Below are 16,744 nucleotides of genomic sequence, written 5' to 3' on the forward strand. Positions count from 1 at the left end.
ATCCCCCAGAGTGGAACCCATTCAATATATTTTTTGTGAGATTTATGAGATTTATATCCTGCCTGTCCTCCAGGAGGTGATCCTCCATGATAAAACTCCAATTTCCCCAGCCTTTCTCCCCACAGTAGCAACCCCGTGAAGCACGCTGGGCTAAAAGAGAGAGTGACTAATTGTCTTATATGTATTTCCAAGGCTGAGGATAGACGTGAACCTGCATCTCCTCTGTCCTAGTCTTAAATCTTAGGATTAATACAGTATTTTTGTAAATATTTCTCTTCCTGATAATCTTTCCTTTGAACATTTTTGTAGTGATGTTAAATGTTATCAAGGTAAAACACCGGAACAATGCTAAAAATGTTAGAAAAAAACCCATGACAAAGATTAGAATTTTTTTTAAAGAAAATGATCAAACAGGCTGAAGCTGGGAGATGGCATTTTTCACAAATTTATGTGGCAGGAGCACTTCGGTAAAAAAAAAAAAAAAAAAAAAGCATCTTAAATGAGAAGCACTCATTTAGAAGTGCTTTCCGAGGTAAAGAATTCGGAAGATAAGTACAACAGCAAGGAGTATGAATTGTGACCAGAATATTATTGTCAAGTCCTTACGGGACCAGCATAATACAGTCCTGTCTAAACTATTAGTGTATTAAAACAGAAGAGATCCTTTCCCATTAAATATGATGCATATCTTCCTTGCTTTATTTCACAGTACAGTAGTTTTTAACATATTTAAAATATACTGGATAATGTGAATGATCGGGCAGTTCTATTTTGCTTTTAACTTGGAATGCCAGGGTCAGCCAAGAATTCATTTTTATTTTTAATTTCACGGTTTACATTTTGCAACAGCAACTGTTAAAAGAAAATTATTTTATAAAGGCAGCTGAATCAGAGAGCAATTTGTTGGCTTAACAATATAGGTAGTCCCCAGTTTAAGAACGAGTTCCGTTCCCAAGGTCTGTCCTTAAGTCGAATTTGTATGTAAGCTGGAACAGTATTATTGTATAATACTGTATAAGTAGTATTGTGTAATGAACTCAAACCATTGTGTATTTAACTTGAATCATTGTGTATTTAACTCGAATTTTGCTACAGTAGGCTCTGTTCTTAACTATGGGTCGTCTGTAACCCGAGTGCTCTTAACCCCAGGACTACCTGTATAGGAGTTCTGTTAGTTGACCAAAGTCACTTAAGCAATATTTGACTGGTCAGCACATGATTGCTAATGTCACCATGCCACATAATTTGTATTTAAATAGGGTTTATAACACTGAAAGCTTTTCAGGAACCGAGGGAAGAGATACAGTACACAATTTTGTTTGAATTGATTTTATTCTCCAACAAACCAGGCTAGATAGAGAGGGATATCAAGAACTACATCTTAGCCAGCGTGGAGCATGAGTAACTTTTAATCTTAAATGGAATCAATTCTCATTCGTTCCTTACATCACTATCTCCATAAAAGGAGATGAGTTAAAATGCACGTAGTTTCACAGTGGTGTTTTGTTGTTGTTTTTTGGTGACTTTGAGTCAGTGTTGATGAATCTCTGCAGTTTTATTGGCAAGATTTTTGGAAGTGGTTTGCCACTGCCTTCTTCCAAAGGCTGAAGGAGAAGCGCTAGACCAAAGTCACCCAGATGTTGGGTGGTTGTGGTTTTTGTATGTAAAGCAGGACTAGAACTCCGTCTTCTGGTGCCTTAAACCTCTACACCAAACTGGCTCTCAGTTTCATGGTTATAGATCCTTTTTCTTGGGTTGGTTGGCTTTCAAATATGGGAATCCTCAGCTGTCTCATATGCCACCTGGCCTCAGAAGATATTCTTGCAATCCAAGCTTCTGGACAAGGCTGTGCTTGCCTGCTAATTTATGACTGGTTTTCTTCCTTAGTCCATTAACCTGATACCTGGTTTCCAAGAGCCTGGACCTCATGTAGATGTTTTGTTTTGAAAATACTGCCTCCTGTCTGAGAAATCAGGGGTGCATCATGGTTAGGAGAACCTTGCCGTCTTCCTCACAATACATTTTGCGGTTCCAGGTAGCAGTGTCTCACAACTTGTGGGACTGTATCTGGTTGTTATCATTCCATTCAGGTCCATTTCCTTGTACGTTGGTATCTCTTTCCCAACCTTGGCATTTATCTGGTTCCTGTGTAGATCTGCCTGCCTTTTTATTATTCACGGTTCTTGTTCAAGGACTTCACAAGAGATACTGTTGAGCTTCTTCAGCCTTCAGAAAGACTTGACAATAATACTCTGGTCACAATTCATACTCCTTGCTGTTGTACTTATCTTCAGAAAGTTTGCACTCTTTCTTTAATTCCTGCATTAAGAAGGTTGCTGATAGCTTCTTGCCCACATTAGCAGAAGTTGCCATAGTATACAAAAGAGTTCCTGAAGGAATGACAAGATATAAATCTACCAGCACAGGCTGCCTTAATTCACAACAGAGGGAGGAATGTGAGCATTTTATGGCCAGGGGCATATTTGGAGAAGGAATATATTCTGCTTCTAGACTTGCAAAGGAAACTTAAGTTGGTTCCCAATGATGAGTTCTACAAAATGTTTCATAACTGAAGCAGATCAGCTCAGTTTAAATGAAATGCTATTTCAAGTGAAGCATTATCTCTACAGGTGCTACGTAGGCTGTATAAAGATGCATTAATAGTAACTAGGGCAAATAAATAAGGGGATTTAAAATTAAGCATATGCTTTTTGTCACCCAAAGCATCAATCTGTATCTTCCAGAGTTGTGAATCCATAAATATTTCATGCCTATGCACTTAGTATAACCTTCTTTTCAATGCCAGGCCAACACCTGGAGCACCTGTTGAAATGCCAAGTTGTGTTTGTGACAAGTTGCCTTAAAAAACTAGGCCTGGGAATTCAAAAGTAAGAGGAGGTGAATTCGAGACTCACAGTTTTTCTGCACTTGTGGTGTGACAGCCTAGAATTTTTAAAAGAAACAGTTGAGTTCCATATATTCATCACCATTTTCTAATACAAGAGAATAGTGTTTTAAATTTTTTTAAATATGATAGCATCTTACTGAGGAATGTGTGGACTTTTTGAATGATACAACAATACAGTACAATAGTATTGGATTTGGGCTTGTATCTTACCTATCTTCTTAAAATATTCTTAATTCTCATTCAAACCCTCACATATTTTAGAAGGCAGAAATAATGTTGCTGCCTAGAAAATTTGCTTTTCTATTTATTTTGTTTTCAGGGCACCCACAAACAAGTGACTGTGGGCGGCTCTCCTGATGCTGTTTTCATAGAAACATTGCAGGCATGCTGAAATTGGAGAAGCCATATTCTTTAGACGCATTCCTGTCTCCTCCTGATTGGGTGACTGTAGACATGCACACTGTCTGTGTGAGAACATTTATAGGTGGTGCTAGAGGCTGAAGGATCACAAAGTCCCAGGTTTAAGTCATCATGGAATCACTTGGGGACAATCACTTCTTCCCAGCCCATTCTTCCTTACTAGCTTGTTGTTGTGAATCTAAACTGAAGCGTGACAACTGTTTCCTTGATAGAAAGGCAATTCCATTTCCTTCTGTTCCTTTCAAGAGAAATGGAGGTGAAGTTTTACTATACCATGTTTATAATTTACTAGATCTGCTGGAAGCTAGGTTGATCTGGAGGGAGGAGGTAGTTTGGCTGTTGGATTTAATTCCGTCGTTGCTTGTTGTATATCTTGATTTTTAAATGGATTTAGCTTGTTTGATCAGGGATATTCTCTCATCCTTGGATGAAACAGTGATCGTTTCTCAAATGCATTTGGAAATTAGGAAGAGAGCTCCAAGCCAGTGATGGTTTCTAATTCTATTTGACTTTGGTTGCCATAATCTCTAGCCACCGTGGCTATACTAGCTGTGGATTATGGTAGTTGAAGTCCAGTGCATGTGATGGGAAAGTCTCTTACTTCCTCTGTCACCACATCTCTTTCTTCTCCCTTGCCCCCTTTATGTATTTGGTAAAATGTTTTTCTTGCAGGATTGTACTCTGATGAGGTGAAACGTTATAATCAAAAGCTATATGGTTTTGATAGCTTTTGATTATAACATTTGTTAGTTTAAGGTCCCATGAGGCTTCATGTCTCTGTGTATTTGTGGCAAAAAGATTTAATTTGGACCACTTCTTTAGAAATGTTACCATGGCCAGAAAGTGAGCTAATTTGGTGAGAATTCTACCAAACAGAATCTGGGTTTCTCTTGCAGGTCTTTTGTAAACAGATTAAACGTTCTTGTTTTTGTTTTCTCTGGCCAAATATAGCAATTTGCAGTCTTCGCTATTAACTGGTAACAATGTAAATATCCATGCATACTTTTTTTGGGGGGGGGTCTGGATTATGTGATAACTGTTACCAGGCCAGACTAAGGATCTTGACACTCTTAACTATGGCAGGAATCTCCCCAATTCTGAAGCAGTTTTAGAGTTCTGCTGTGGGAAAAGCTAGTTCTTAGGATGAGCAGGTAACGTGTTGAGCTTTTTATGGCAAATCTGTACAATTAATTTTGGAGATGTCAGTGCAGAAACTCAAGAGTATTATGGGATGTGAGTTCAGTCTTCGTATCCCATCTTGATCAGAAGGATATTGTAGAAGCTATTCCATCTAGAGACCCATCCTGTAGTTGATTGTTAGGAAGTTCAGTTGAGAATTATGTTGTCTACCGAGGCTCTCAAGACTTATTTATCAAAGATGAAACATATTTGGCCCCTAAAGCAACCGTGGTAGTTCCACTACCTATCCTTGAAATAACTGAAAACTGGAAGGCAATACCATAGTTTATGTTTCTGTAGCATCTTCTTTTCCTTTGTTGTTGATAACCCAGCTATGGAAGATACCCTAACTAAACTTTTTGACCTTCTAAACTCTTAAATTTAAAGGTCCTTTTTGAATTGGGTAATGAAGAGTTTGCTGATGTTTTCCTTTCCAAATTTTATCAATTTCTTCATACTTTTGCCATTTTTTAAAAAAAGCTGGCTGTGATGCTTTTTGGAAAAGACAAAATGGCTCATGGAATGAGTTTGGACAACCCAGTTATAGGGTTAAAAAAACCCCTGCTTTTCCCTAAGAAGGAGCTCGTAGATGTGTAACGTAGAAAATATGTCAGATTTACCATTTTCCCCTATTCTAGAGTAGCCAAAAAATTAAATGTAATTCATTGCATCTAAATTTTTAGGATATTAGGCATTGCCTTTATGTGCTTTCCAGATGTCTGGTTACTTTGTAGTTCTAACCAAGTGTATTTTTTTCATTTAATATTAGGCTCTTCCTTTATTTTGCTGACTCAGATCATGGATTTCCAAGAAGAGCAAGGGAGAAGCACAAATGTTGGATGAAAATATCTTGCAGACTCTCCAGTACTGCTGAGATACTAATTTCTTTTTTGGCAGTGCATCGATGGAGGAGGTCAAAAATACTCCAATGGCAATAAGAACATCGACATTTCCAGAAGTTTTTCCTTTATTTTTTAACATAAGTTGATGATAAACTTAAGGTTGTTACATTGGAAAACAAAGGCCAAATGACTTTCTTGTAACATCAGGCTTCTCTATTTAGGCAAATAACCCTTATTTAATGAGAGCTGTATTTGCCAATTAGATTGCAACTGCTTGCAGGAATGGAAATTGTAATAATTTGGGGATTTAGGCTTGCCCTGAAGACTTGTTGCTTGAACAAGACAGCTGTTGAAATGTTCTCCGTACATGAATGGCTGTAACAATTGAGGGTGATCTTGATTTGTCTTCAAAACCATGGCTCCCTTCAGATGATAAGGTATGACCTGCAAATATCAGCTTTGTTTATTGATTTGGAATACAACGACAGTTCTCTAAGAATGCCCAGAAGAGGGTTAATATTTCAAGCCAGAACTCGATGGCTTTTTGTTGGCCTCGCTCTGCTGCTGAGCCTGTTACTGATCATGTACCTTCTTGAGTGTGCACCACCAACAGAAGGCAATAGATCACTTCCTGGCATTGGAGGGGATCAGTTTGGTAAGGAACATTACCAAGCCCTTTTGCAAGAGCAAGAAGAGCACTACCAAAGCAGAGCTACAAGCCTCAAGCGTCAAATTGCCCAGTTAAAGCTGGAGCTTCAGGAGATGAGTGAGAAATTGAAGCTGTTGCAGGAAAAGAAAAACCCCAAAGTCCAAAGCATGGGTTCCCCAGGCATCAAAGAACAGACCTCCAACGATCTGCTAGAATATCTGCATTCTCAAATAGACAAAGCCGAAGTGAGCATTGGGGCCAAGCTACCCAGTGAATATGCAGTGATTCCTTTTGAGAGCTTTACTTCCATGAAAGTGTTCCAGTTGGAGATGGGGCTTACCCGCCACCCTGAGGAGAAGCCTGTCAGAAAAGATAAGCGGGATGAGTTGGTGGAAGTAATTGAGGCTGGGCTAGAGGTAATCAATAATCCTGATGAAGAAGGTCAAGACGAAGAAGATGGAATCGGGGAGCGGCAGCTTTACAGTGAAAATGATTTTGTAGAAGGTACTCTATAGACTTGAAATTAGCAAGGCGTTCTACTCAAAGTAGGAGAGTATATGAAACAAAATACTTAGCTGTTTACTTGGTAGAAACAGTTTAATTATAATCTAATGCTAAAAATGTTTAAATAGTTAGCTGTTGAGATCAAGCTGAGAAATAAGATAATAGAGCAGGTATGTTCATAAGCTTTGTTTTGAGTATAGGTGCACGGATGAATGAGCTTGTATGTTCAGCTTTAATGTGTGTGATATTTGCAGAATTCACAAACAACTTGATGATGGATACTGTTTTGCGCCCCACTATTAATCCTTAAATCCTCGCTTACCTTAAAGACTAAGCCACCTTCAGATATTTATGGGGCTTTCTTTCCTGATGATTCAAGTCATCACTTATAATCTTTACTCCGTCTTGGAGAATTGAAGGAATTACTGAGAACTATACATAACAACCCCCCCCCCCAAAGCATGAGATTTTGTAGCAATTTTTTTTTTTTTAATGTATAGTATTGTGTTAATGGAATCATAGGACATTGAGTGCTACCTGAAAAAGTAGTGGACACTCTTGTTTCATGCATCATTTTGGGAAGGGGGGGAATCTAAATTTTTCCAAACTAGAAATCTACATCTTCACAATTTGTGACTTACCTGCCACTTGGGGCTTTCCGCTATAGCTCTGCCTAAGATGTGAAAGCCAGATAAACCGTCAGCTATTCAGTAGGTCCCAATGAATAGCTCATGGGTTGTGATTTAGTTGTCTGTCAGTGGGTCTATTAACTACCTGTTCTATAACTAACCTTGCTGAATATTTGCTATCTGTTCTAGGAGTCTTAAGCTAAGTGTATTTTGAGATGCGGGTCTTGAATATTTCTTACTGAGTCTACTTTATGATCCACCAGATTTGCTTTGGCAAAACACACCAGAGTTCATTCTCTGATCTTCTCCCTCTGGACCTCCAGTTTGTTAGCTGGACTCATGGCAATAGTCCGTGAATTCTAATGCAATGTTTTTAAGTCACCTGAGACACATGCTAGTGATCATAAATCGGATGTTCTTAGCTTTCTTTGGCATTTTGAAGCTAAGATAGAATATGCCTTAAAAGAAGGAAACTCTGCAAGAGCAATACTGGAGTGAATCAGCCTAAGCCTTTCAGTTGTTTTTTCTGGTTTCCAAGAAGCTTATAATGGTAGTTACACTTGATTGCTAGATCTCCAGGCGGCAGAACTGAGGGGTTCTCTTCTGGATGCCACATCCTAAATTCCAAAACACACCCATAAAACATGATTTCATTGGCTCACTGAAAATATTTATGTTGGAGATTGCATTGAGCCATTTCCAAGATGTGATGTCAGTGGTAAGTAATCCATCCTCCTCATCTCTTGTTAGTCATAAATATCTGCAGGTTTGTAGTTATTTAAGATGCTGATATTCTACTCCTCTCTGAATGCCACCCTCTGAATTACAGCATTTCATACATGTGGTGCATTCTTGAATACCCATGAAACGTCCTCTGGGTTCTGAGCTTTGCCTCCTAATGTAATTTCCTATGACAAAATGCCTTAAACTGAAAACTAGCCGAGGCCAGATGTCTTCAGACTTGGAGTTCAGGTATCATTGAATCATTCTGCAATCCTTACAGGAAAACAGTTCAGGCAGTAAATTCTTAGAGCAAGTTTGTAACTTGCCACTTCCTTTTGCAAACACCAAGTTTCCTTACTTTGTCAGCTTTGGTGCAGTGAAGAAATGCCACCGTTTAAACCGTTTTGGTCAGCTTGTTTGAGATTTTTTGCTAGAGTGAAGTAACTGGGACAACTGGTGACTGTGTCTTCTCCTTTTTAGATTTCAATAGCATGAGGGGGTTAGCTTTTTGTAATTTATTTGGAACACCTCTGGCTTGTTTCAGGAAATGGGAAACCTCCCCTCATAACATTTAGCTACTCTATTAGATGTCTCAATGCAGTAATTATTTTTGACCAATCTATTGTTTATTTTAATGCTAATTCCAATTGTTTAAACATTAGGAACGGTGTACATCATACTAAAAAAGCCCAATAACCCCAAGTAAAGATTGGCTTCAGATTTTCAAATCTTCAAAGGATTCGAGTTACTTTGAAATCACTGCTTAAATACAGTTCTCTTAAGCTTTAATATAACACTTAACCTGATGAGATAAAACCATACATTGCAAGTAGAGGTTGAATTTTAAAGCCTTTCTGCTTGGACTGCAGGCATTATCTGGGTAGCAGTAATGGCACTTGATAATCAGATGCAATCCGTGTTGGTTTGTCTTCTGTTCCTCAGAAGAATGCAGCAAGGCCCAAGACTGGTGAAAGTTTGTCCTTAATGTAGCAGGATTCCAGTAAGGAAGAAATTGATATGGATTCTCTCTTCATCCCAACCCTCACCCCCAAAACCCTAGTCAGAAGTTTATAAATAGATGTTTGGGGGAAAGGCTCATTTGAGGAAAGAACTGGATTCACCCAAGTGCTAAAGAAATTAGAATGTCCCATTCCTCTTAAGAAATTAACTGATGTTAGGCCTGTGGTTAACTTGGCCATATCCCCAAAGCTCAGGCAATCACAACCATTTGGGGAAAGAGTGATTCTCTTCTTAACTTAGGTTATTTTTTAAAAAGCATTTGCTTTATCCTGCATCCTAGCTAACGTTTTTATTTACCTTGATGCTGCTTTTGAGGGCTTGGCTGAACAGAGTAAAACAGAAGAAGGAAAAAAATGATTGTGAGTTAAAACCTGAACGTTACGGGGAAGGAACAGAACAAGAGTCTGATAAACAGTGGAAAGACATTACCTATCACAGTAACATAGCCATAGCTTTGCTCAATCTTCTGCCCACTATATGTGCTAGATAACAAATCCCATAATTCCAAGCCAGCATGCCTAGTTGGTAGGATTTTCTGCATGCCAGGGTTAACATCAGATATGCCCTGCAGTGGGAATTACTTGAAGACTGCAGCCACTTGGTAGGGTGTGTGTTCCTCTTATTAAACAAGAAAACATCTGGAACAAAATCAGCGGAAATCACCCTGAACTTATTGTTGTCCTTTGGGTTCAACATGTATAAATACGTAGATAATGAAACTAACAGAATTTTAAAGGACACCTTAACGTTTGCTTTCCTTTGTGTATTGAAGTTATGTATACGTCTTCTCATGTCCTTATACTGTTTTTGTTATTTGAATTTCATTCGTCGTTTTCAATAGTGGTTCTGCCAGTTCCTTTTCTAACCTTTAATAATTTTGGGCCATCAGCCCATCTGGGCCTGGTACCTTTACATTTAGATTTTCTTTTATTGCTTTATGATCTCTTGAATTGTTATAGTATTCGTCCATGTTCTTCAGTGAACTCTTTAATGTATGTTTTCAGATTTTCCCTGTCAATTTTATATTTAGAATATAATTCATGGAAAAATTCTGCAAGTTCTTCTGTTATTTTCAATCTTGTATACAACAGTTTATTCCCTTTCTCTGTCACTGTTATCATCCTTCTCTCTTTCTTTTTTCTGATTTAATAGGCCAAGAGTCTTCCTCTCTTATTTGCATTCTCAAAATGGTTTTGTTTGGCATATTTTATCTTCTTTTGAAGCTCTTCTGTTTCCAATAAGTCTGCCTGTTGTTTATTTAGGTTTAATAGTGCTTGTTGTCTTGGGTTGGTTTTGTGAATCTGTTCTAGTGCCTTTATTTTTTCTTCCAGTTGTGATTCCCATCTTTTGTATTCTTTTCTGTGGTTCGCAGAAAGTTTTAGGGGCATTCCTCTCATGTAAGCATTACTTGTGTCCCATACAGTTCCCTGGAGGCATATGTATTTTTTGAGCCTGAAACTGAGCCAACGCAGGGAGGCAGCGAAGGACAGGAAGGCCTGGCGCGATGTGGTTCATGGGGCCACGAAGAGTCGGACACGACCTAACGACTGAACAACAACAATATTTATTTTAAAGAAACTTTTAAATTCTTCTTTGCATTTCTGTAATAGGCCTTCTTGAGTTAGCAGCTTGTCATTCATCCTCCATCTGAAGGGCAATTTTTCTCCTTGAAACCATGATATTAGAATTGGATTGTGGTCTGCATATGCCATTGGACAGATCTGCACATCTTAATAAATGGTGTGAAAGACTTGAAGACTCAAAGATGTCGATTATTGAGTGTGTTTGGTGTCTAGCTGGAAAAAAATCTGCAATCTCTTGGGTTATTTAGTCCCCAAGCATCTTTAAAAGCCAGTGTGTCCATATACCAGAAGACTTTTCCAGGGAGCTTTCCTTGTTTTTTCCTTTAAATTGCTTTGTCTTAAATTTGAATTTAGCACTCCATTCATGTCTCCAATGATTATTATTCCTCCATCTGCAATAGATATTAGTGTGTGAAATAATCTTTCATAAAATTGTTCCTTGAAACTTTTGCCTTTAATATGCTCAGAATCTGTATATGTTTCCGAAAAATATTCTGCAGCTGTTCTGTTCACTGCAGAGTTCTTTGCAGCCTTTGTGACAGTGATTAAATTTAAATTCTTGAGCCTAAAAAAACCTCAGCTTATCTCAAAGCCTTTAGAGTTCATTGCTGGTCTTACACTCATTCCGCCTCCACTGTCCATTGTTCTGTGTTCTCATTTTTCCAGTCGAGCTCTGCTGTTGAGAAGCTGAACGAGGACTGGCATAAATTGCATCTTTTAAAAATTGCAGAGAAGTAGCATTCCTGACTAGGCTTGAGGTTAGATTTGATCTCCACACTCTCTTTGCTTAGGGTAAAGACTCCACAGTATGCATGGGTGATAATGTTAATTTAATAATTTAGCATATTTTGCTTTAAGCTCCGGGCCCAACGTCTCCTATCATATTTTTCAACAAACTTGCCAGCTATCGTGCAGCCTGTGGATATAAAATCTACATAGTGATTCCTTGCACTTAATAGAATATCTAAGATTTTGTCCATGTGCACATAGCCTGCAAACGTATTGGTATCCATCAGGATCCCTGGGCCAAGTATGCTAGAGAGAAGCTGCCCTTTTTCAGGGCTGCTGCTATTTATCTTCCTAGTTGTCAATTTCTGGGATGTCATCAACACGTACATGCCCAGAGAGAGCTGTGATAAAGGCTACCATCAGCTCTGACTTCAGCCATTGACTCCTTATCTGCCATAGAATATATCCTTGACATTTATTATAAATGAATGGTCTAAAACAGCTGTTCTGTTTATTACATTTGTTGCTTTATCCATTTTACCTGCCTATAAACTAAAGGATAAGGTTGAACAGCTAGCCTTGGACAAATATTACAGTTGTTAAACCTCAGAATTCGAGAGGGAAGCAGAACAATACTGGAAGTACATTTCTTATAGTACTGTAGGAAGTACATATAGTTTTCTTCCTCTGCATAGATTTTTTTATGGCTTTATGTAGGTATGTTTGTGGATTTGGTGAACCGATCTTGATGTATTCAATAAGAAAAAAAATCCTGAAAACTGAATTAATAATCTGAGTATTTCTGTACACGTTATACTGTACAGTATAGGAGAAAAATCAGATTGGTATGGCTTGAATGGGGTTTTGTCAATAAGTAGTACGTAGTCTAAACATTCATTGTGGAGAAACATAAACTCCACAGTTGTATCAGAAAATATGCATATCACAATGCTGTAACAGAACAAACTGTAGCTTGTTTGGTGATTTGGATTGATTTTGCCAATGCCACCAGAAATAGTTGAATCATATCTAGAAATGATTATTAATTAATAACTAGAATGCTCTTCTCACGCTCATAAGGCAAGACTATAAGATAAGAAGGGAAAAACAGGGGAAAAAACCTATTTCCTTTTTTAAAGTTTGCTTTATCCTGCCTAAGGTTCTTGGATTTGGGTCAAGAAGGTTAGCCTGCCAACAGTACTGAGAGGAGAAACAACATCTTCATCCTGTTGAGCAAAAGAAGGCTATAGCTGACTCTAAGGTTGAACCTGCTGGTGGACGTGACATAATGCTAAGCCCCAGTAGTCCATCTGATCTGCCAAACTCCAGATTCAAATGACAGAGTTGGATGGATTTCTCAATGACCTTTGGCGCCATACTCATGGCTGGCTTATTCTTCCCAAATATCTCCTTAATACATAAAAAAAGCAAGAGACAGAAATCTGGAGGTGATTGTTTGGGAACATCTGTTCTAAGTTGCATGCAACTCCACCCAAGGCATTATTCTTCCCACTGCTGATCCTTTTTATTATTCCATTTAGAAAAATATTTAACTCTAAAGGCTCAGCTTCAGCTGCATGTGCAACATGTCAGCGAAGGTCTCTGTCGGATCTTCCAGGGCATCCTCAAGCACATTGAAAGAGAAAGTATTATGTACTTCTTGCATTGAATATTTTTGAGCCTGGCTTAATGGGAAATTGACTTTTTTATTATTTCTATAATGTCTAAGTAGATGGTGTTTGGAGGAAGTACAGGTTTGTGTAATGGGCTGTGACAGTTTGTTGCTAATGGTTATACAACATAACCTTTGTTAGTGCCTGAGTTTTCAATGCCTTGCAGATTACATTAAAGATATACAACTTACCTAAAGAATAAGTAGGTCTCTCTCTTTCTCTCTTTCTCTCTTTCTCTCTTTCTCTCTCTCTCTCTCTATATATATATGATGAAATTGATTGTCAGTCATGTTTAGTTGTGCAATAACATGAAATCAGTTATTCTTTAACAAACCCCTATTTGTGTGTGTGTATTTTCCCCCTAAAGGCAAATGCTGTTGCTTTCTCCCTCTTCTCATTGAATGAATTCCATGCAGCAAGTATCACTTAAGTGTTTTTCAAACTTGGCCACTTTAAGATGTGTAGACTTCAACTCCCATAATCCCCCATGCTGGCTGGGGAATTCTGGGAGATGAATCCCACACATCTTAAAGTTGCCAAGTTTGGAAAACACTTGAGTTAAATTATGGCAATTACAGCTTTTTTCAAACAGATACTGGAAACCAACATTCCAGTTAAACCAAATGTGACCTGCTAACCTTTTAAAAATTGTTTGTTAATATAGATGATGCAGTGATGTCTATGGAATTTTATAAACTTATTTGGAGAAATGTTGCTTTTGGTTGGAAGAATCGATTTGCAACTTTCTTCTGCTACCTGCCTTTGATTCCATTTTCATTTCCTGATGTTTTGAGACAGTTTTTAAAATGTGTACCTGGCTGGATTCTAATCCAAGTCTTTATTGGTTCTGGGTTTAATGTATGAATGCCTGGATTGGTATGTTATGCTAAGCTGTGAACGTTTGAACCATGGTTGGTTTGTTATTGAGCTGGTTCACACATAGCGCTGAGCCAAAAGCAAACTTCCTTAGGACTTTGCACAGTGTGTGCACCAGGACATGTTTACTGATTCCCAGACTTTTGCCCCTGTCTGTAAAACCTATGACTGAATCAATTCCTCCTTTAAATTCTTCCTAAGGTTATTACCGCACAGAGAGAGACAAAGGGTCGCAGTATGAATTATTCTACAAGAAAGCAGACGAACTGGAATACAGACACGTTACGCTCTTTCGTCCATTTGGTCCTCTCATGAAGGTGAAGACAGAGACTGTTGATATCTCCCGGTCAGTAATAAATATCATTGTTCCCCTCGCAGGAAGGACAGAAGTTTTTGCACAATTCATGCAAAATTTCAGGTAAGTACCTCGAAAACAAAGCCCGAAGCTATCCATCGAGGGGAAAAAAGTCCAGCCATTTCAGCTTCAGATATTTAGGCCTTTAATTAGAGAAAGTAGAGTAGTAGTATTTGGGGAGATAGATTTCCTGCAAGAAATGAGTATTAGTAGTATTAGTATTAGCACAAATGGTGTTTCCCTGTTTGGTAACTCTGAATGCAAAAACACTTGGTTGAGAGACCTTTTGTTAGTCTACCCCTTCAATAGACACTGGATACTGTCATTTACTACGATAATGGATTAGATCTAGTATACAGTTTCGTAGAAAGCCATAGGGGTCAGAGGAAAATCAAAGGAAAACATTGAACAAATGATTTAGCTTGAGATAAAATGAACAAAAGTAGAACATAAATACAAATACTACAGTGCTAAAGAAAAACAGCCCTCAAATATTGAAAATCTAGTTACTATGTTTTTAAACTATGAAATACTAACATAGAGTAAATTAACAAATAGAAAAGAATCTTGAGAATACTAAAATGCTAAATTATTGAGCTGCTAAAATCCTGAGTTAATAAACCACTAGCCTGTTACTGAAAACATGACCCAGTTTATCTGTCAGTTTATCGTAATTGGCTTTATCGTAATTGGCACATGTCAGTGTCAACTATTTGAAGTTTCCTAATAACATAAAATCCAATAATTATTCTCTGACTAAGACTTTGTGCTTCTCTGTGGAACAATCCTGTGGGTTTCTTATAATACCAAGCAGTCTTTTGCTATTTGCCTTTTGATTTCAAGATTTCAAATCTCTCTCTGCAAGTAAATATCTTACATAGAAATCCTCCACAGTAGCTGAAATGCCTTGTATTGCGCAGAATTTGGCAGGTATCTCTGTAGAGAAGGCAGCGCAAAAGAACACACATCATTGTCCCGTGAGTAGAGTCTTCATAAGCAGAATAGTCTTACGGCTTCTCTCAAGGGTAGCTGAAGCAAGAATGCTAAAATATGCAAGGATGAATACTCCAAGGCGTTTCAGGAGGATGAGTTGGTTGAGTCATTGGTTGCCTGGGGGTTATATGACTAGCCCTTGCCTGCTGCTTGCAAAAATTCTGTCCTGGTGTTCCTGTGTGTTAATATTTATGAATCTGCTTCAGCACCTCTCTTGCTTGGTCAGATCCCATGCCTAGCAATGAAAAATCCCTCACTGCAGCCATTTCTGATCTTCTGTTTCTCAAACGTGAGGAAAGATCTACCAGTGTTAGTTGGGCCAGGCTTTGAGGTCAGAATTCAACTTTAACTGAACTGTCTGAACTGGAACTGTCCTCATCCAGGCCCCTTTTCAGCTTTTTTAAGCCCAAGCAGAGCGGGGATGTAACACCCCACTTGGAACACTTTCCTCTGCTAGTTGGACTGAAAAGTCTAAGGTAAAGAGGTCTTACCTCTTTACCCACTCAGAGTTTGGTAAGTAAGCAGTGTAAAATAAATAAAAACAAATTAATCCTAATTCCGCTCAACTGGAATATATCACATTCCCCTTGAATGGAAAAAAGAATACATGGCTGTTCTAATTCTTTAGGCTACGTATGAAGAATGAGCCTTCTCTTTCTCGGTTGATTGGAAGTTCATCCCTAAACAAGTCCCTACTCAGATCTGCCTGTTTATGCAATTCAGATTCTTGAGTTTTTTTGAAAACATCACGCCTTGTCTTTTGTTGAAGCTTATCTATAGATCAGCATTTTTCAAATGTGGCAACTTTAGGATGTGTGGACCAACTCCCAGAATTCCCCAGCCAGCTTGCTAGCTTGGGAATTCTGGGAGTTGATGTCCACACATCTTAAAGTTGCCCCATTGGAAAAACACTACTATAGATGGTGTATGTTGTAGAAGAAATATGAGTTCACAATCTCCTCTTTTGTCCTGTCAGTGATAGTGGTAGACTCTCTGTATCTCCTAGATATAGTAGCACTGTTGTATACCTACTTGCAATATTCAGTGAGTGACATTCTGATTGTGATAAATAAGTGACCGTGAAATGTATGTAAACTTTAATAATGGGGCAATAATACAGCCTTGTTTAACTCTCCTTCTGATAAAAAACATGCAGTAGCTGACTTGCTGCGTTACACTTTATCCTAAGATAAATCTTCATACCCTACATTCTGGAGATAAGGGTAAGAAGATGGCAACTGCATTTATGTTTTTCCCATCACTGAGTTCTAGAGATGCTAGAGAATGCCTGCTGAAATATAAATGCAGAGCATAAGGCAGAATTTGATTTTGCTATATCGTTCCGAAATCACTCAGCTGAGATCCCTGCTCTGCTGCAATCCCCCTGTTCGTCTGCAAGAATCTTTTTCTGACTCCCTCTGATCTTGAAGTTTCCAAGATACGTGGCTTCCGTATCATTGACTAATGGTACACAAGACATTAATTGGCCAGTAATTGTCAGGAAGACCTTTCACGGAAGAATGGACACAATTATGGCCAGCGCCAATCTTTTAAGAAATCTAGCTGTTTTATCTAAGTGCATCCTTAACAAAGCCAAAACTGTAGTTCAGATGGTTTTTGATCAGCCCTAGTGAGATAAGATCCCCACCTTATCTCAGATC

The 16,744-nt window shown here is 38.3% G+C and overlaps 1 protein-coding gene across 3 annotated transcripts in view; it reads left to right on the forward strand.

Moving 5' to 3' along the window:
- CSGALNACT2 (chondroitin sulfate N-acetylgalactosaminyltransferase 2) overlaps window positions 1–16,744 on the forward strand; it is a 39,179-nt gene that overhangs the window by 12,824 nt on the left and 9,611 nt on the right. For all 3 annotated transcript variants that reach the window (XM_088129214.1, XM_088129226.1, XM_088129221.1), the window contains 2 exons: window positions 5,277–6,502; window positions 13,937–14,153. In XM_088129214.1, the coding sequence (XP_087985340.1) occupies window positions 5,779–6,502; window positions 13,937–14,153 (941 nt within the window). In that variant the 5' untranslated portion in view covers window positions 5,277–5,778. The remainder of the gene's footprint in view (window positions 1–5,276; window positions 6,503–13,936; window positions 14,154–16,744) is intronic.

Source organism: Python bivittatus, unplaced genomic scaffold (assembly GCF_059951505.1).
Source record: "Python bivittatus isolate LINGU-HERP-01145 unplaced genomic scaffold, Pbiv_v1 ctg000050_np1212, whole genome shotgun sequence".
Lineage (NCBI taxonomy): Eukaryota > Metazoa > Chordata > Lepidosauria > Squamata > Pythonidae > Python > Python bivittatus.